Below are 19,929 nucleotides of genomic sequence, written 5' to 3' on the forward strand. Positions count from 1 at the left end.
TCCATGCCATGGGGTTGGCTCTTGCAGCGTCCTGTCTTCCTGCACCCCAGCCCTCTTCCCTGCCCTTCCCTTGCTTCCGAAGCCAACTGAAGAGACTGCATGTGCCTCCTCAACTCCTTTGTGTCTCCCAAGGATCCCCAAATCCATTGCTGGGAATTGGGTCCCATGTTCCTCTGCAGTGTGGGCCTGTCTGCAGTGCATGTGCAGGGAGGTGCCTCTTGGCAAGCTGAACCTGGGCAGCTTTTCCTGCACCTTTACAAGAGCTTGGGGACCAGAGGGGACAGAGCTCAGGGCTGGGACATTGTCAGGAGCTCTTCTGTGCCTCTTCCTCCACACCATCCTCCTGACTGTTGTGCATGTGAGACAGCCTTCAGTTATTCCCCACTCTCCTGTGCTCTCACATATGAACCACAGACACCTCTGTTCACTTTCCTGAAGGGATGCGGGAAGCTCTTCTGCCAAACAACTACCAGCGGGTTAATCATTGCGGGTGCTGTGCAACACAGCCTCCCGGGGCTGAGCTGCCTCGGCCGGGCACCCTCAGCGTGATTCCTTCTCCTTGCTTTGCTTTTGCACCTGTTGCAAGCTGCGTCCCTGTGCGGGGGCTGTCCCCGTGCATGCCTGTGCACGCGGTGTCCCTGGGCACCCTCCCTGGCACCCTTGTGCGCGGGCTGTCCTTGTGTATCCCCCGTAATCCCCAGCAGCTCCGGACCGGGCCCCGCATGACAGCGCCCTCTGCCGGCAGCGCCCACGCTGCGCCCCGGTGAAGGCCTCCGCCACCCCTCGCCGCTGGTGGTATGCGCCGCTGCGGTGCCTGACGGGAGTTGTAGTCGCGGCACAGAAGGACTCGCTCTCCCAGCGTACCCTGCGCTGCCGCCGCTGCCGCTCTGCTTCCCCTGGCCCGGCCGCTCTGCCCGCGGCCGCCATGGGCTCCCTGCTCAGCCGGCGCATCGCGGGCGTGGAGGACATCGACATCCAGGCCAACTCGGCCTACCGATACCCGCCCAAGTCCGGTGAGGGCCGCGGCGCTGCTCCCCTCAGGGACGGGGGCGGGGAAGGGGAAAGGGCTTTCCCCGGGTCTGGTGACCCCCCCAGGCCGCCCCAGGTGGGGGGGACAGGCGTAGCGGGGGGTGTCCGGGCCGCGGGGTCCCCGGAGGAGGGGCCTGCGGGAGTGCCGGTCACCGGCAGGGCCGAACGGGGCCCGGGCTGGCTCTGGCCCGGCTTGAGGCCTCCCTGGTGGGGATGGATGGTTCTTCTCGGGGTAAACTCGCGGTTTGAGGGCGTCTCGGTGCCCTGTCCGGCTGGGGTTCAGGGATGCAGGGGCGCCGTGTGCCCAGAATCTAGCGCTTCAGTAGTCAGCCCATCCTGGACCTCTGTCAGTGCCGGCTCCGTCGCTGCCCTTTGGTCCTGGTGGGTCCTGGTAGGTGAGCACGGCTTTGCTTCTCCACTCTGCGACCACAACAAGTCGTTGCTCTGCGGCAAGCAGGGCATTTCCTGCTGCCAGAGAGGAGGCGACAGGGGAGTTTGGTTTGGATGCGGGAGGAAAATCGGATGTGGTGGAATCAAGGATGGAAAACTGCCCATATGACAGCCTTTAACCCCTTGACATGACAGCGGTTCTCACGTTGGGGCCATTGGCTGGCATGGCCTATGTAGGTGTTTGTTTCCCAAAGGGAGATGTTGTGGAAGCTGATGGAATTCTCAGCAGTTGTTCAGTGAAGTTGGAGTGATCTCATGACTCACCTTGTCTTACACTGGCATTTGAGGTTGGCCTGGCTCAATGTGTTTAAAGAGTTTTGTGTATACATCTTACAGAACAAGTCATGAGGGAATTCAGGTGCTCTTTTCTCCCACAGTATCCATTTGCTTACAGATGTCTCTAAGTTTCTGTTCTGCTAGGGTTTTTCCAGGCAGGCTAAAGACTGAAGAGCAGCAGTTTGGGTTCCCTCATTCTGAAGTGCAGCTGTGGCATAGCCTTTTTGTTTAGACTCAAGTTCTGTGTGTGTGCAGTGACTTGCTGGCTGTGACATCCTCGGAGCTGTGTGATGGAGGAAGCCAGGTCCTCCCAGTTTGTTTGCAGAGGGTGCAAGATCTTCTCAGATAGAGTCCTGCCATCACTGCACCTTGTCTTGTTGAAGGTTGACCTTCAGCAAGGATGGTGGTGTGGAGGAGATGGAAGGGGGAAACCTGCCTAGAAAAATTCTTCAGCTGTGTTGGCTATATTAGAAAATGGAACTTGCCTATTTAAGGGGTGGGAACTAGTTCATTGAGCTGCTAGGAGAGGCAGATGACACTGCTGGGTCACAGCAGGACTGTGTATGTCCTGTGCATGGTTGGGGGGTTTCCTGGTGTGGGAGACAGGGTGGATGTGAGCTTGCTGCTGTACCTGTGGTACCAAGGGCCCTGCTGGCATCTCTCTTACAGTGCAGAGGTTGCCCTTGGTTTCTGTTGACACTTAGAATGTTAGATATGGGCTGAATTAATTTATAACTACCGTATGCAATGAACATTAAACCGCTTCTTTCAAATCTTTACCCTCTTGTTTCTGACTGTTGTGATGACCTGGACTAGGATTTAATGGGGTTTTAGCCAATGTGCTTGCCAAGGTAGCTGCATCACACACACAAGGTTGGGTTTCTATGTTCATGTGCACCCTGGGAGGGGTCTTTGACATAGATGCTGTCAGAGAGTGTTCCGTGAGTGGTACCCCCCCTTGTAAAACTGAACAGATAATACTCTCAAACAGCTGATTAAAGAAAAACATTGGTACTTCCTTAAAGGCTTTGGATACAATTAGATGCTTGTTGGTTTTTTTTTTTTGTTGCACTTGCTTGTGTTTTTTTCTGAAAGTATTGGCTTTAGGCTAGACCTTTCTCTTCACCTTCATTCACGTTTATTTAACAAGGATTCTCTAGACTTCAGGAAAGGAGAAAAGCTTTTCAAACTCAGGATCATTCTAGGCAGGAGGAGAGGTCACGGACGATTCTAAGGTGGACATTCAAGGAAGGTAACTATACACAGGAAAAGTAAGGGATCTTAGGATGACAACCTCTTCTTCAGGTGCAGCATGTTCAGTCAGGACACTGTCTCTTCTGGTCCTGCAATCTTAAGCGTGTTTGGCTTGGGGCTGGAAAGATTTGCTGTTGGTGGTACAAAACCTAGTGAAGATGACTGGAAGTGAGTGTGCAAGGTTTTGTTTGGGTTTAGGAAGCAAAGTGGAAGTCTACAAAAAGTTCTTAGGCTAAACAGTTGCTAATTATTTCTAACTTGATGCTGTGAGCCCTGAGCCTGCCTGTCTGGAAGAAGCCCCTTTTCCATCAGCTGTGTTAGCTGTTTGAATGTGTGCACTGGAGCATTAGCAGGCAGTCTCCTGGCTGCTCAGACATTACCCCTAAAGGCTGGAAGATGTGGTAAGAGTGTTACCTGAGGTTATCCATCTTGTACAGCACCCAGGGCTGTCAGTTACTTTTACCTTCTTTCCCTCAGAGTCTCTGGTTGAAGCAGATCCTGACTTATTGCAGGTGTTTGGGCCATCCATGGTTGGTTTATCCATGGCATTGGTTTAAAGGAGGTGGGTTTGCTTTCTGCAGCAGATATACCACCTCATAAGAGGACCTGTTGTGCAAGGAAATAAACACAAACTACAGGTGTTCTGACTGTATTGTAAGCAGTATGTCAGCATGTGAAAAGGAACACGGATACTCGATCAGGTCATATCAGGCGATGGCAGCTGTGGAGTTACAGCTGGTTGCAAATACAGTGCTGAATTTTCAGTGCTTACTGACTTTTGATGTAGTTATTGCTGGCTCAGTCATGTGCTCTGTGGAGGTTTGAGCAGGTTGTTGTGGAATCCACCTTCGTCCTTATGAGCCAGAGTCCCTGGTGAGGCATACACAGATTGTTTAAGAGGTTTGTTGCAGCTGATACGAGGTTTTGTAGTTAAAAATCCTCTAAAAATGCCCTGCTTATTCCTCCAAGGCTTTGGGTGTGGATCATCTATGTTTCCCCTCCTGCATCTGGGGGGCTGAAGCTGCTGAAATGGTGTGACACCTGATTCCGTTCTCTAATCCGTCTTCACTGATACGTTTTAACCTTTTTGCTTGCTTTGTGGAAGCCTGACCAGTTGAAGGGGGCTGGAGAAAGGCCCAGTTTATACAGCAGAATTAGCGTCCCCATGAAATGGGCTTAAAAATGGGTAATTGCAAGGAACAGTCATGATCTTCTCTGTGCTCCTGTGCTTGAAGCAGGAAACCAATCCATGTTCCTGCATGCAGGCTCATGATGCCCTTACTGCTTTAGCAACCAGTGAGCAACACACCAGTGTTTTCCGAAGCTCCTTCTTCAGCTCGTCTCTTGTTCTAGTGAGCTCATCTGCAGAGGGGAGCGGGGCAGGGAGCACATGCCCTTGAGATGGTTTTTCTCTTCTGGAGTAGGCTCTTGGAAGAGAACTCCCTGGATGTTTTTGGAAGGGGGAAAAAGAAAGGAGGCAGATTTCTCCTCTTGAAGCTGAACTGCTTTGTTGTTTGGGAATGATGCTTTAATTAAAGAAAAAGCATTTTTAAATAGGAGAAGAGTACCCAGAGCTGTACTCAGTCCATCACCACCTTCTCCACTTATAAGCCATGTGTACTGTGACAGCATCAAGACAGAAACACATTCCTGTATTTCACACATAGCTTTTGCTCCTCACCCGTGCCTCACAGCAGGAGAATTGTCTCTTACTCCTGCTGTAGTTCTGTAGGAGCTTCAGCCTGACCCTGCTGGTGATAGCCACCATCACCACTGATGCATTGACTGGATCATTCGCTTCCCATCTTCTCTGCGCGTTTGCACAGTACCAGACTAGAGCGCTTGTGGGTCAAAACCAGTTCCTTTTGCTACTGGTTTGTTGATGGGTTATATTTAACCCAGTTCAGAGCCACATTCCTATTGCTACATGATAGCTTTTGGTGGCCCAACAGGGATGGCCTCCTCCAGATGCAGTGCTGGTTCAGGCTCAGGCTGTGCCTAGGGCTTTGCTGTCAGCATGCAATCTTGGTGAATGTCTGAGTAAATAAAAGAAACTTAATTTCTATCAAGTCACTGTTAATTCTAATAATGGTGAGAAGCCTGAGTGGACGTTTAATTGTTTTCTGTTAATGACTATTGTACGATACAGGCCTTGTTTTTCTGGGGCTGCAGTTGTGTTGTTGACTCTGCTCCTTGCTGTTGTAGGGTGCTGTGTCCCCTGCCAGCATGTCACTTGTACATCACATGTGTGTTGGGTGTGCATGGTCATGGCGTTAGGATGGTGCAATAGTTAGGGAGAAGTAATTATGCCTGGAGCACCTTCATCCTGGTGCATCTATGGTAAGAAAACTCCACCACCATGCTGAACTAAACGTTAAGCATTTTGGTGTCACTTGATGCCTTGGAGAAGCCTTGGGTTCCAGTTTGGTTTTGCGTGGGACAAACTAATGAGACAGGCTTGGCTATTGTGTCCCAGTGGTGTGTTTCCGGCCACTGTAAAGTTTTCCACCAATTTCTGTTAAAACCACTGCTTGTGCTTCATCTACCTTAGCAGTGTCATCTTTTTGTGCTTTCTTTTACCTGGTTATCTCTTGTGTTTTGTCCTGATTTACCTTGGGGAAGTAAAGCCACAGTTTTTCTGTGCTCTGGCATTTCTCTCATGTTCTTATCCTTGTTTATGTGTCTTCTTTCCTTGTAAGTGTGTTGCTGTGTTTTCCATGTGGATTTCTGTTTGTAGCAGCTGTGGGGAGGGTTAATCCAGATTTTTTTGCTTTTCTTTTTTTTTCCCTGTGGAGGAAGATGATGCTTAGCATTCGCCTTGTGCCCACAGCCATAGAACTCTGTCAAAGCTGGCCTTGCAACACCTGTGTAAGGTAGGTTAAGGTTGTTTTATAGGCTGGGGGGACATGTGGGGGCAAGGTTCCGGAGCCGTAGTAGTCCGGCTAAAATCCTAAAGCTGTCTTGGTAATGGAGCTGGAAAGAGAGCTTGGAGGTGGAGCTGCAGTGGGATTTTAATGTGTACAAAATACATACAAGCCTTTTAGAGGCACTAAATATCTGACTGGTCTTGTGCCTGGGTATGTGGATGTCATGGTGACTGGAAAAGGGGATACGTCATGTTTGCCTCTGTGAATTTTCTTTGTCCTTTTACTTTGTCCTTTTAGCCCTTGGTGTGATATTTACAGAAGCACTTTCTTAAAACATTTTGTCTCCACCTTGGGCAAACTGTGAGTTGCTTGTGCCAGTGGTTGAGAGGAATAGTGTGTAACTTTGGTCTTACCTTGAGAGCTCTGAACTGAATGTGGTGTAGTAGCAACTGGTTTCTGAAAGCTTGCAGTAAAACATCTTTTCTGTTGTTTTTTGTCTTTTTTAGCTGCTCAGAACTGTGTTATAAATTTGTGTAGACAGTTTGTGCCATCCTGGTTTGTTATGCTGTTGAGACCTCGCATAAGTGGCAGGTTTTGTGTCTGCAGCAGCACCGGCAGAGCCCTGGGGTGTTCTCCTCACCAGTGAGTTCCTTCTGAACTCCTTAAAGTGGTTTCCTTGTGCTCCTTGTGACTGGCACTGACAACAGTCCTTGTTTGCTCATTAAGGAAGTGCCTCTGGAGAAGAAAACCCCTTCACATTGCACAAGGTGACTTAGCAGGAAGATGAAGGGAGCCTTCTGTTTGAATGTGGAGTTGAAGCTGTCGTTTCCAGTTAGAGAAGTGTTGCTGTATTGCAGGAGATAGTGCGTATTTCTGAGAAATCCTAACAGTGTTAGAGGTCCTCAAAGTACTTAGTGGAGCACAGGCAGCCTGGCAGTTGCCTTGAATATGCTAGTTCTGTGTCTCGGTGTCGTTCCAGTTGTACAAGAGACACCTTTTCATCCCAGGGTGCTGCAGGGGTGATGCTCTCCTGGCTCCCTGCAGGCATGGGGTGTCAGTGGTGGTGAGCAGTCCTTGCTGGCTGGGGCTCTGTGTCCTCTGCACACAGGATGCAGAACTTCTGCCACAGAAAAAGCTCTGCTCTGAAACTGTAATACACGTTTGCTGAGGTGAGTCAAGCCCCAGGATGTCTCTCTCATTCACTGTGTATGAAGGAGCTGACTCAGATCCCAGATAATCAGCCGCTGCAGTACTGAGGCATCCTGCACAAGTGTTGTCTTCATGGTTAATCAGATTAAAATCCACCAAAACACAATCCTTCTTGACCCATGTAAAATCTGTTCCTAAACCCAGTGTTTATCACGCTTTTGTGAACCTCAGTGCAAGCATAAACCGCCACAGTGTATCTCGGGTGGAGAGGCTGTATCCAACAGGCTGTGCTTGGAGATGACATGGAGATTAGGTTTTCGATTTATAGCTTCTGGGAGGGCTCGGGAAAGGTTGCTTGTCATTTGGAGCACCTACATTTTGTCATGCTGATTCTGTAGGGCAGATTCTAGGTAGATTCTGGACCTGTGCTGAAGTTGACGGTTGTATGTAGAAAGGAGGATATCTATAATATATACATCTGGATGCTTGTAAGCTGAGCTCAGCAGTAGCTGAGCACTACCATGGTCACTACAGCACTACCAAATGTGCAGAGCAAGAGCCTTTCTTAAAGCATAAAGGAAAAAAAGGCTTCATGGAAAAAACAGCCATTCAAGAAACCCCTTCCATTTCAGAGTAAATTGTGCTTGCTCCTAGCTAGAGGGGATTGCAAATCCTTTCCTAATGCCTCTATAATGATTCAGATTATTAGTTACTGCTTCTGTAATGACTTGTCTTAAAATGAATCTTATGCTGTCCGTGCACTGCACGTAGGGAAGAGAATGTACATTTGGCTCAGTCCTTTCATCATGTGCATGAGAAACCCCCGCTCTGAAACTTCCAGGGAAATGGCTGGGGTGGAGCTGCCTCTTTCAGTTCTCTCCTGGTTCTTATTTATCTGACGTTGTAACTCTGTGAAGTTCATGTTGGAGGGTGTTTTTCTGAAGTCACTGTAGGAGGAAGCCACGTTTGTGGTGCCCTCATGCTGCTGAATTGATTTGGTTGACTTTGCAGTTAATTCAGTGCTCCAGGATCCCAGTGACCTTGCGCAGACTTCATCTCCTGAAATCTGTGCTGTAGTGCGTCGCCTTAAAGATGAATGAAACAAATACACTGTGAAGCTTTCAGAGCTGAAGTTCAGTTTAGTCAGTCCCAGGATTTATCTCCTCCAAACACCCATTTCTGCATTTAGAACTGTCAGTGTTATTGATTCAGCATCAAGGTGTGCAGTCTTTAGCACTCACAGCAAAGATTTTGTGTCTGTCCCTGGGATATGGGAATGAAAGAGGGGAGGGAAGGCGAACTTTGCCCAGCAGGAGCCCCTCTGACTCTGCAGGGCTTTGCAGTGGGAAGAAGTCTCATCCTTCTCTGAGCAAGTCGATGGTGTTTGTGGGACTGGATGGTGGAGAAAAAAAGAATTCATCGGAATTGAGCGATATTGGAAGGAGCTGACTCTTACTGCTCCCTGTCCCTTCTCTGGAAAACAAGTTAAAATGGAATTTTCTTCACTGTAATGATCTATTCTAGTTTGCTGGGTTTCTTCCCCTGCTCCTACTGTTGGCAGTGTACATTAGTAACATAGGGAAGGAGCGAACCAGCAAGTAGTTTCCATGGTTTATGCTCTTCCGTACTTTCGAATGAAAAACTGCACAGACCAGCTGTTTTCTGGGAAGCATTAATTTACTTGTGGTTTTCTTTTTCTAGGAAACTACTTTGCAAGTCACTTCTTTATGGGAGGCGAGAAGTTTGACACCCCTCACCCTGAGGGCTACCTTTTTGGCGAGAACATGGATCTAAACTTCCTTGGGAACAGACCTGTTCAGGCAAGTTCCTATATGTTGTCTATTTTACCCTCTTGTTTTCTGCCTGTTTTGGGAAATCTTTGTAGGGGCTTGTAGAGGAGGATGGCACAGACCTAAGAAACCCTCACTACTTGGGGAGTGTAATTCCAGTCAGAGGTGCAAGAGTGTTCCCCAGTCCCATGGCCCAGCTTGCCAGTTGCCAGAGCTGTTCAAATGCAAGCAGTTTTCCTAAGAAGCAATAGTCACCTTCTAGGCTTATTTAAGACAGAAGGAAGAATTAGTGGAGGTAGGAGGATAGGAGCACAGGAGCACAGATTTTAGGGACTAATTATGATTGCCTGGGTGGTGTTAAGACAGATCTTGATATTTGTTGGGATTTGCTTGCTTTGTAACCTAGGTGGGCTGCTCAGAAAGTCTTTCCTTTAGTTTTCCCAGTTGCAACGTGGAACTGTTATACTGGGCTCCCAGGGGTCTTGTGAGACTGTGAAAAGCTACCTGCTTGAGTGACTGGCTTGTTCTGTTATGAACAGGGAATAGCACTGTTGTGGGGGACAGATTGGACTTTTATGCAAATGTTATGTTTTGGTTTCCTCTTGCCTCTCAGAACTGCTTAAAAAGAGCAAAAAGGTTTCAGCAGGAGCCATTTGGAGCTATTTTCAGAGTGCTGGAGAGGAAAGGGTTAAGAGCTGCTTGCTTTGCTGCTATTTTCCTAGCTGTTTCTGCAGCTTCAAAATGTGAAAAAGAAAACGTTGTTGCCATGGTTCTCATCCTCAGAAAAGCTGTGACTAGAAGTTTATTCATGTTTGTAAGGCTTGGGGGCCGTTCAGTGTCACCCCTGGTTTACAGATGGGGAAACTGAGGCAAGATGACTCACTGAATTGGATTGGTGACAGGCAGTTTCTGCTGAGCTGTCCTCAGGCTTTGCCATTGGTCTTCTCAGCACCACAGTTCACAGCACTCTGCAGGGTAGGACAAGGGAGAAGCCAGAAAGCCCATGTTCAAGCAGAAAGTGCAGATAAGTAACAGAATTAGGAAGGAAGGACTTCAGATGGAAATTGTTCTGGATGTAACAGTGCTGTGCAGGCATGGAGATGCTCAGTGCATGTCCTGTGCCATGTCTGCATACAGGACCTGTGCAGGACAGTGATTAAAAGCTGACTGCTTCTCCTTTGCTTTGTGACTAGCAGCTGCACAGTGCTCCAATAAAAGCAGAAGATGCAACTGTAAGCAAAATATCCCATGTGCCTATGGCTATAGGGCCTAGCCTTGGAGAGTTAAATTGCCTTCATGTCTCAGCTTGGGTTTCCTTGCAGACATCCCAGCACTGAATTTCGTCATTTCTTCAGAGGGGAGTGGGTGAGAATGCTATTAACACAGTGGGATGTTTGCCAAATAGGTTTAAGAGAGGGAGGCTGTTGTGGTATATAGTTTGCCTGTGTAAAGTTGATGCCCTTTGGCAGCTCTGATTAATCTTCAGGGAAAAAAAAAACACTTGAACACAGAGCAGCAGAACTGCTTTCTGGACACGGACCAAGTTCTCACTTTGCAGTAGCTTTGGTCCTGACTGCTCTGTGTAGAGCAGTGCTACCAACCACAGTACCCAGCAGTCAGGTTGCAAGGAAAGTAGTTGCTGCTGCCCTGTGAATTCTCTGCTGCCTGTGGCTGCGGTGCAGGTTTTCTGTGTTGATCAGGAGGCAGCATGTTTCCCCTCTCTGACTGTTGCTCCACCAATGCATTTCTGTGGTCTGAGGGCAATGCTGAAAGGTTGTGTCCTGGAACTGCCCTGAAGCTCAGCTGCAGTAGCATTTGGCTGCCTGTTTAGCAGACTCGTCATTTCTAAGGAATCGTGTATATTGGTGGTCCCTGGTACTTCTGCTCCATACCAGTCACTCCCTCTATTCTGCTGCAGGGGACCTGGTAGGTGTGTGTCTGAAGGACCTCAACTCCAGTGAGTTTGTGTGGTGGCACTGTTGCTGGCTACATTCAGAATTACCTTCTGCCTGAAAGCCCGTCATGTAGCTATGTACCTTTGTGTCATGCCATTGCTCTGACTTGGAGGATGGCTGTGTCTCCAGTCCGAGCACCTATCAAACTTGGCGGTTGTGTGAGTGGATGTTTCAGTTTCAATTTTCATGAAGCAGATGGGAGATACAGCAGGCAGGTCTGCAGTTGTACAGGTTGTGGTCACCACAGTAAGCGGTTTCCTTTGCATTTCTTGCTAGAGAGTCTGTGACCAGTAAGGAGAATTACAATCTAAAGCATTATTGTCCTTTATTTAATCTATGAAAGAAGGTCTCTTGACAGTAGGACAGGATGAGGCCCCCTATCCCCATCTCTTTTCTTTTAAAGAACATTTGCCCCATTGTTTAAGAATAAAAAGAGTTTCCCCCAGTAATCCAGGGCTTCAGCATGCTGATTAACAGTTAAGTCACCCTTTGCATGCTGTAACACGCATGGAAGAGCTGCATTTTTTCTGCTCAAGCTGGAGGTGGTTTCTTAAGTGGAAATAAAAGCTTGTGAGAGCAAGGCTTTCCAGAATTCAGAGTGCAGGAAAAGAGCTTTCTTAAAGTACTTACTGCCAATACAAGCTATTGCTGGGCCAGAGCAGGATTCTTATCCTGAAACATACTTGATTTATCTGTAAGTAGAATTTGCTGTTGCTGTTCCTTGTGGTTGTTGTGCTGAGTACCCTTAAAGGTAGATGTTTCTTGGTTTGGGTAAATTATATGCCAGGTAACATGCTACTACCTTTTATGGTATAATAATAGGAGAATGATTTGCCTTTTTATTCCAGTTTCCCTATGTCACTCCAGCTCCACATGAACCTGTGAAGACGCTGAGAAGTTTGGTGAATATCCGCAAAGACTCTCTCCGACTTGTGAGGTATTGCTATTGCCTGAACCTTTCATTTTATTCAACCCAGCGATCTGTCGTCCAGAGCCAAACTGTATTTGATAAGATTCTGGAGAAACAGCTGAATTTCAGATCCCTGTTGCTGTATATGTCTAGAGGTTTCTGTTTCCTTGTGCTCAGAGCTTTCAGGTGTTTTTCATTTTCCTTATTCCTAGACTTGAGCCATCTGTGTAGGACTACTGATGTATCTGTCTCTGCAGGACAAGCTAGAGTCATAAAAAAAAAACATAAAAACATTAGTATGAATGGACGATATTAGTCAGGTCAGTAAACTATACAGAGAGATTCCTTTCTCTGTTCTTATGCAAGGAGAAGCCAGAAAGTGGCTGATTCTGGTGCAAGTCACAGGCCAGGAAGACTTACCAGTCTTGAGTGAAATTTCCTCAGGTTTCTCCTGTTGCCAAGATAAAGTTTGGTCCTAGTGTTATGGATTTGTTTAGATGGCTGGTGGCCCATGCATAGGGGAAGGAGGACTGGATAGTTACGGAGATCTGTTTCACTGTGCTACACTCAGATCTAAACCAAGACTAGCTGGATGTAACGGCAAACACTTCGACCTGTGGCTGCCCTCTTTCAAACAGATGGCTGAAGTACAGAGGCTGAGCATACAGTGCTTTGTTTTGGTCTGAGCTACTGGGTAGATGTCCAGGCAGAGCATTTCTCAAAGATCCTTGAATTGCTCAGAGTTCTGCGTTTTAGGCACAGGGCCAGCTTCCACTCTCAGCCAAGGTGGTTCTGGGAGTATGGTGTAATGTGAATAGTTTCAGTCATAACCACACAAACCCCTTTTTGTTTTTGTGTGAAAAATGAAGGGTTTATTTTGGTTTTTTAAATGAGCAATACCTGTGGTTTCAAAACTGATTGAACAGGAAAAGAGGGAAGAACTTCTGAAGAAGTAACCATTGGTAAACCACTCTGAATGCTGTCTCACCCTTTCAGCTAAAGGGTGAAGTACTTCTCTAGGAAATAGCCTTGCTTTCCCCCCACACTTGCTGTGGAAACGGTATTTTGTTCTCCTTGCAGGCATCCACGTAAATGGTGGAACATCTCAGAAGCCAAATGGCAAGTGGCTTTTTCACTGGGAGAGGCGTTGCTGTGAATGGAGGAGTTGATGGGGTTTACTACATACAGTTCTTTCATTCTGTTTTCTGTGGTTGCCCTCCCAGCTGGAGTTGAAGCTCTGGACTATATGAAATATAGTGTCCACGCACCCTAACAGTGTCCTGGTTTGCATCTGTCTAATTCCTGGTACTATCAGTTCTTTTGCTGCCTTGTGAACTCCAATAGGCTTTTGTGCTGCTGCCACCATATTACTGCTGTTAACACCACCATCAACATTACTCTATTTAATTTTGTACTGATGTAGACCCAGAATGAGATTTTAATTGCCAGTCCCCAAGGGTACATTGCGTCTCGTGCCTTTTCTGCTGTTCTGTACCAGAGACTTTTCCTTTATTCTTCTGTGTACATAAAGACACTTTGTGCCCTCTCCAGCTTGGCTTATTTAAAACAAATAATTGAGGTTTGCACATTCTTTCCAGAACTAGTTAAGTTTAATTTATCACCTCCTCCACCAAATAAAATGATACTGGGTTGAGTGTCTTAAGTGTAAAGTAGGTTCTGATGATGAAGTGCTCACAAAGTTTTTGTTTTTCACAGAGTCATAGGATGGTTTGAATCCAAAGGGACCTTAATGAACTCATTCAGTTCCAACCCCCCTGCAGCAGGCAGGGGCAGCTTCCACTAGACCAGGTTTCTCCAAGCCCCATCTGACCTGGCCTTGAACACTGCCAGGGATGAGGCAGCCTCAGCTTCAACCTGTGCCAGGGCCTCAGCACAGAAAAAATTCTTCTCAATACCTAATTGACATCTTTCAGTTGAAAGTCCCCCCCCCACCCTTGTCCTATCCCTGCATGCCCTTGTAAAAACTTGCTGAGAGTGCACTCATTCTCATTGTCCATGTCACTGACAAAGATGTTACACATCACTGGTCCCAATACCAGCCCTGTATTTAATTGAAAAGTCATTGTTCACCTGTGAAGAGGGTGCTTATCCATAATTTGGGGTGCAGGACTTTATGGAGAAATATGAGGAAATGTCCACTTTGGGTTTCCAGCTCTTACCAGACAAATTCTGAGCTTTGCCCAACTATGAAAGTTTACAGCAGCTTTGGAGAGAAGCAATAAACCTGTGGACCTGAGTTTTCAACACCTTGTGTGAGTGCTTGAGCTCTAGCAGGGTGAGACTCTCTGAACCTCAGAGGAGGGCAGCATGAGTTTTGCTGTTAACAACTAGCAGAAGAGTGCATTATGTCTGTTTCATGTCCCTCTTCTGGCACTGGATTGGAAGCTGACTTCAGAGCTGAAGTACCCGATAAGCTTAAGCTGGCTGTTTAGTTTTATCTTGAAAGCACTTCCAGTCACTAGAGGAAGATCAACTCATAAAGTGTTTCATGGAAAAATTACATCCTGGGACAGCCTCTCTGCTTCAGTGTGGGCTTTGGATGGCATCACGGAACTAAAGTGCTGAGGGAATCAGCAACTGTAGTGGCTTGGGAATGTGTCTGAAGCAGCAGCAATACCGTGGAGAGTAGTGAGACCACTGAGCACTTTGGATAAGGGCCTGAGAGGGAGGTGGATAATAGCGACTGAAGGAGATGGGTGAGTTACTGTGAGTGAAAGAAGGGAAATCCCTCCTCTGCCCTCTCCACCACAGTGGGGCTGATGATCCTTGGAGCTGTTCATCCTGCAGTGAAGGTGATGTTGCGGAGGGTGCTGGGACTGCCTTATCTGCAGCCCTGAACAGTGTTAAACTGTACAGATCTCTGCAGGATGCTTAAACAGGAAAGCTTCCATTTGATGGTGATCTCCCTCCATGACGGTCAACACTGATAGAGATGTCAAATGCCTGCTAAAACTGTTGTAATGCATATCTTACAATGCTAAGCCAAGCAATACTTCACATTTATCCTGCAGGTCTACTAAGCTTTTGGTCAAACTTTTTGATCTCCTCAAAGGATGAAATCAGGTTCGACTCCACCTAGTTCTGTAAAATTGTCATGGTTGCTGTTAATTATACTTTTATCTTTTAATTCTTTAACAGACAAACAAAAAGACGTGATGTCAGACCAGGTGGCCTCAGCTCCCTTGGTCATCCTGCTTTGCCTTTTTCATCATAACGTTGGATCAGCTGTTTGTTCTCAAAGGTGGTCAGTCTCTTCTGCTCTGTACACATGGTTGTGGAGACTGTGCTCTCATGTGCATGACTGAAAGGCGCACCTAGCAAAGTCACTGGTTTCTAAACTTGTGCATGCATCTGTGGCCACCTCACACCAGCACTGTCTGTAGGGTTTGACCAAATGAACTTGTAAACTTCAAGTGCAGGTGGAGACAGAAGAGCTCTTGAGCTCCCAAACCACTCCCGAACCACCACCTCCTTGTCTGCCATATCCTTTGCAAAGAAAGAAGGAATGCAAAATGTGTGACTTCGTCTTATTAGTCTCCTGAAGATACATCCCACTGTTCTTGCACCTTAAGGTGGAACATGAGATATCTCTGCTTCTCAGAGTATGCACTGGTAGTCTTTGCTTGTTCCTCGGTCCAGCTACCGGTTGGTGTAGCTGCTTATGCAGTCTTTTCTCACCTGAACTCCTTGCTATGTGGCAGACAATTTTCTTAACCTCCAGCACCAGGCATGTTGAAACTGGAAGATGTGTACACAGCCTTGCTGTGACTGTCACCATTTAGGCATGTGTACTTTGCCCCCTGCTTGAGCAATGGTGTTCAAGGCAGGCAGGGCTTCCTATCTCCCAGCAGATGCATCCTCCAGAAACCTTCTCTCCAGGCATTGCAGCTGGTAGTTGGTAGTGTCCCCTGCATAGTCTCCCAGGGCAACAGATCAAGTGAAGCCTGGGTTTAGAAAGATTTAACCGCTTTGGTTCTTGAAAGGATGGAAGCACGTTCTGAGTGCTGGCAGGGAGGTGAAGAGGTGACACTGGGAGCAGGGTGGTGATATGGGAACCCGTGTGCTTTTTGTGGCTTCTCTGAGAAGACAAAACAGGCAATGGTTTTACCATTGAAGAAACATTGTTATGTGATCTGCGCCCACCCCCAGGTTTCCCACTTTGTTACTTGGGGCTGTTACAGATATCTACATCTGTGGTGTTGATTTGTAACTCATACATGTGCTAGTCATCTCTATTTTGATACCTACCGTATATACAGTGAGTATAGGTCTATGAAGTAGCCTCCATTGGTGCTTGCCTTCAAGGGGTGCTGGTTCTCCCTCACCCTACTTCTTCTGGAAGAAGTGGCAAAGGTATCATAGCATGGATCCACTGCTGCCAGCCTCAGATCAATGGAGGGCAGTGCAGCATGGGACAATTTGCAGAAGTTTGCGTTGCTGCTTTCTTGTGGGCTGATTGTTGCCATCTGTTGTTCTTGGGTCAGTTCAGGACAAAATGTTGATGCTACCCTTGTGTTTTCTAGGCAAACCTGCCCTGCTGGATAAAGTATTTCTTGTTTACAGCCTTCGAGTGCCATGATTTTATCCTTTTAATGCAACTAGCTAGTGTGAAAATACCATCTTGCTCTATACTGTATATTGTATCCAGTATTTGCTGCTGCAAGTGTTCAGACCCTCTGTTCTTGGGATTTCTGTTTTTATACTTGCATGTTGGGTGTATTCTAGTTTGATTTACTGTTCTGACATTGGTGAACCTCTGGCAAAAGTCTTGTTTGGAGCTCTCCAGCTCCTTCAGGCAGGAATGCAAGTGTATGCTCTAGTGGCTCACTAGGATTACATTAGTATGTGCGTTAGGTGTTTGATTGTACTGCTCTCAAATTTTATTTTGCACCTTCTGTATTAAATGGCTGAAGTTGAACATTTCATTCTTGTTCAGTGTGATGTTAAATAAAATTCATGCTGGAACTCTCTTAATTAGGCAGCAGTTATTACATCTCAGTGAACTCGGTAAATAAGGATTCCCTTGACAATTTTCAGATGGAATTATGTGGTATGCCTAGCCCATTTCTGAGTATTTTCAACAGTGCAGCATATTCATTGAGGCTGGTTAATGAAAGGAGAGGCTGACTGATACTGCGAAGTCAGAGACAGTGCCAAGCTTTTCCTGAATAGTTTAGCTGCTTGGCTTTGACCCAGGCATCGTGGCAATTAAGGTAGTACCAACAGACAAGTGAGGCTGGAGCTGAGTGTACATCAACTAGTGTTGTACACCTCTCAAAGGCAACCTGTTGCATTCACCTTTTCTGCACAGTGGGGGGTTTAATGGTGGTACCTACAGTTGTAGGGTTATGGTGGGATTGGAATTTACGTAGGAGAATCTGCTTCTGCCCCGCCAGTGAATCACGTCCATTCTGTCTGTCACTTTGCTCTTCAGGGCAGGAGAGGTCTTCTCAATGGTATGTTGTGTTGGGTGCTTGTTCCAGATTGCTGGTTTCCCTGGCCCCTCCTAGCATGCCATAACTCTCTGCTCAACCATGGCCTTAGCTTGCTGCCCTGAACCTTTCTTCATACCACCTTCTTCACCAGATTTGTAACTTGCCTTTTTGTAGCAGCAGTGAGGAGGAGTAATCCTGGGCAGTGGTGATCACACAGTTGTTGAGTGGCCCGTAGCCAGGTTATAACTCACGTTTATAGAAATTGAAATAACTTCTAAACTCATCCTCTATTGATTATCATGCATCTGTTACACAGTTGAATGTGTTAATTTTTGTTTATACAATAAATGTGTGCAAGCTTCAGTCATTAGCAGCATCAAAGGTTTGATTGACGATTTATACTTTTAAAGGTATTTGAAGTTCCTGTGTTTGGATACTTTCTGAGCTGAATATCAATCTTCTGTCTGATACTGATCACACAGATAAGTGTGATCTTTTGTTCATCAGGAGTTTTGTGTTACAGAAACCCTGTTATTTTGCCTGTCATGCGCCATTTAATTTGCAGAGTTAAAAGAATTGGGCTTCAGACTTCTCAGGCCCGTGCAGGATTTCTTTAGCCTAAACATTGAGTCTAATGTGAAGTTTTAAAAGGAGGGAGAATGTTTCTTGTCTTAGGATTTGACATTCTTATCTTAGGGTTTGACATTCAAGAGTTCACTTTCTTGTCTCATTCTGTGTCCCAGCATTGTAAGGCTCAGTGAGATTCTTCAACACCATCACTACATAATTCAATTGAATAATTTCAATCAAATCTTGGAAGAACCTTTCTTGGAGGAAAGAATCAAAGTCTTCTGGGAAGCCCCAGTGGAAGTCTATGGTGCCTTGCGTGCCCAGAACACCTCCACTGAAGTACTCTTGTCCTGATTCCCAGAGTGATCTTGATCACATCTCATAAGAATATGTTCTAATCCTCTGGCTTTGTCTTTCAGGTATAAAGATGATGTTGACAGTCCTACTGAGGAGAATGGGAAGCAGAAAGTCCTGTACAGCCTGGAGTTCACATTTGATGCAGATGCTCGTGTCGCCATCACAATCTACTGCCAGGCTACAGAGGAGTTTGTTGGTGGCATGGCAGTGTAAGTCCTGGGCGTGTGGGCATGTGGAGGGGCACAGGCTCTTGTCTGATGAGCAGGGCAGTGCTGCCATGGAGGGTGGAGAGGCTAATCTTTTTCTGGTTTGCTTTATATATTCTCATAGCTTTGAATATTATTTTCACTTCCCTCCTGCCAATGTCCTCTCTTTTGTTCCTTTCTTGGTTTGTTTTTTGGTGTGGAGAAACCATTTTGTGTGCATTAAAGGAGAGGAACTCACAGCTGTGTGCTTTGTCAGCAAGATTTTCTATGAAATTAAAAAAAAAAAAACAAACACCCTTCCCTTCAAACAGTACCTGTTTTTAACCCAGATCACCTGACTCACTGGATTTCTATGATCCCTGTGATGGGAGCATCTAGGCCACCAAAGTAAAGCTCAGTCTGACATTTACATAGCAAATCTGTGGAATTGAGGCTCACCCAAAGCCTATTTTGGGATGAATGACCCCCTCAACACAGGCTGCTGGGAAATGGTTATCAGGAGGATTTATTGCCTGAAACTGTGTTTCCTGCCAAGCACATGTATTAGTCTTTGACTAGCTGTAGAAATGGTCAAACTGTCATCCATGGAGTCTTTCTTGTATCCTGGTAGTGCATCCCTACAGCTTTCAAACCTTTTTTATCTAAATCTGCATGTTTAATCCATTCCAATCAACACTGTATCCCATAACACTATGCAAAATTTTCTCTCTGTATTAAGAAATAAGGTGGCTGAAATGTGCTTTCCCTGGTGTGAGCTGGGTACACATGAGCTGCTGGTACGTTACAGCAGGCTTCCCATGGCCATGGGACAAATAATTCTTCTTGGTCTATGGGTAAAGGAAGATTCAGGCTGCAGAAACTCTTGGCTTCCTCTGGTAGAGGCTTTTGGCTGATCAGTGGCTCTGTGCGCATGATGCTGATGGCTTTTGCAGTGGTGCTCTGAATTTGGGGGTTACTTATGTTTTATTGGAGGGATCTGTAGAGGTTTCAGCAGGGAGAAGTATGTATGACAAACCATAAAATGGCTTGTATGTTTTATGCAAAGTATAAACATCCCACTAATGACCAATGAACAGTGTATTTTTAGAAATGAGACAGGCTCAAAGCTGCCATCCAGATGTGCGTTCCTCCAAACTGGAGGATATCCCAATCCAGAATTTTTGCTTAGGCCACTTCATTTCTTCTGTTGAAGCCTGTGAATGCCTTTACTTTTGGGAGGTAATAAATTAGCTCCTTTTAAGTGCTTGAAAAATCTCTCTTGACAAACTGTGAAAATGCTTTCTATTTAGATTCAGCTTGTCCTGAGCAGAGCTGAATGAAGCAGGATACCTTAGAATAAAGTTTCCATGTTCTGTCTCTTGGGTCCTTAGGTTTCCTGTGAATTTAGTGCTAGTGAAGGTCTTGGAATGGCAGCCTTGGAGATTGAAGTCCTCTTTTCTTAATACAGGTACAATGTGGAGAGGTGGCCAGTGTCCCTTGTGCTGCCTCGCAATGTTCCTTGTTTTTTCACCCAAGAAGGAAACCTGCTGTGGGCTAATGGGAAGAGCTGAGGGCCTCTGTGGCCAGGGTGGATGTATTTACATTGTCAGACTTCAGCCATGGCTTAAATCAGCAAGTCTTGTTTTAAATCATTGATTTTAATCTTGTTTTGCACATTCAC

The 19,929-nt window shown here is 46.3% G+C and overlaps 1 protein-coding gene across 6 annotated transcripts in view; it reads left to right on the plus strand.

Moving 5' to 3' along the window:
• The first annotated feature begins 837 nt into the window (after positions 1-837).
• Positions 838-19,929, plus strand: part of MGRN1 (mahogunin ring finger 1) — a 56,874-nt gene continuing 37,782 nt past the window's right edge. For 2 of the 6 annotated variants that reach the window (XM_057406513.1, XM_057406514.1), the window contains exons 1-4: positions 839-1,013; positions 8,727-8,845; positions 11,619-11,707; positions 18,126-18,272. In XM_057406513.1, the coding sequence (XP_057262496.1) occupies positions 926-1,013; positions 8,727-8,845; positions 11,619-11,707; positions 18,126-18,272 (443 nt within the window). In that variant the 5' untranslated portion in view covers positions 839-925. Of the gene's footprint in view, positions 1,014-8,106; positions 8,168-8,726; positions 8,846-11,618; positions 11,708-18,125; positions 18,273-19,929 lie in introns of those variants that run through there. The other 4 variants (XM_057406510.1, XM_057406512.1, XM_057406515.1 and 1 more) reach the window with 4 other exon arrangements.

The sequence above is a fragment of the Pezoporus wallicus genome, unplaced genomic scaffold (assembly GCF_028554395.1).
Source record: "Pezoporus wallicus isolate ANWC-B61680 ecotype Strahan unplaced genomic scaffold, APGP_CSIRO_Pwel_v1 contig_6155, whole genome shotgun sequence".
NCBI classification, from domain to species: Eukaryota; Metazoa; Chordata; class Aves; order Psittaciformes; family Psittacidae; genus Pezoporus; species Pezoporus wallicus.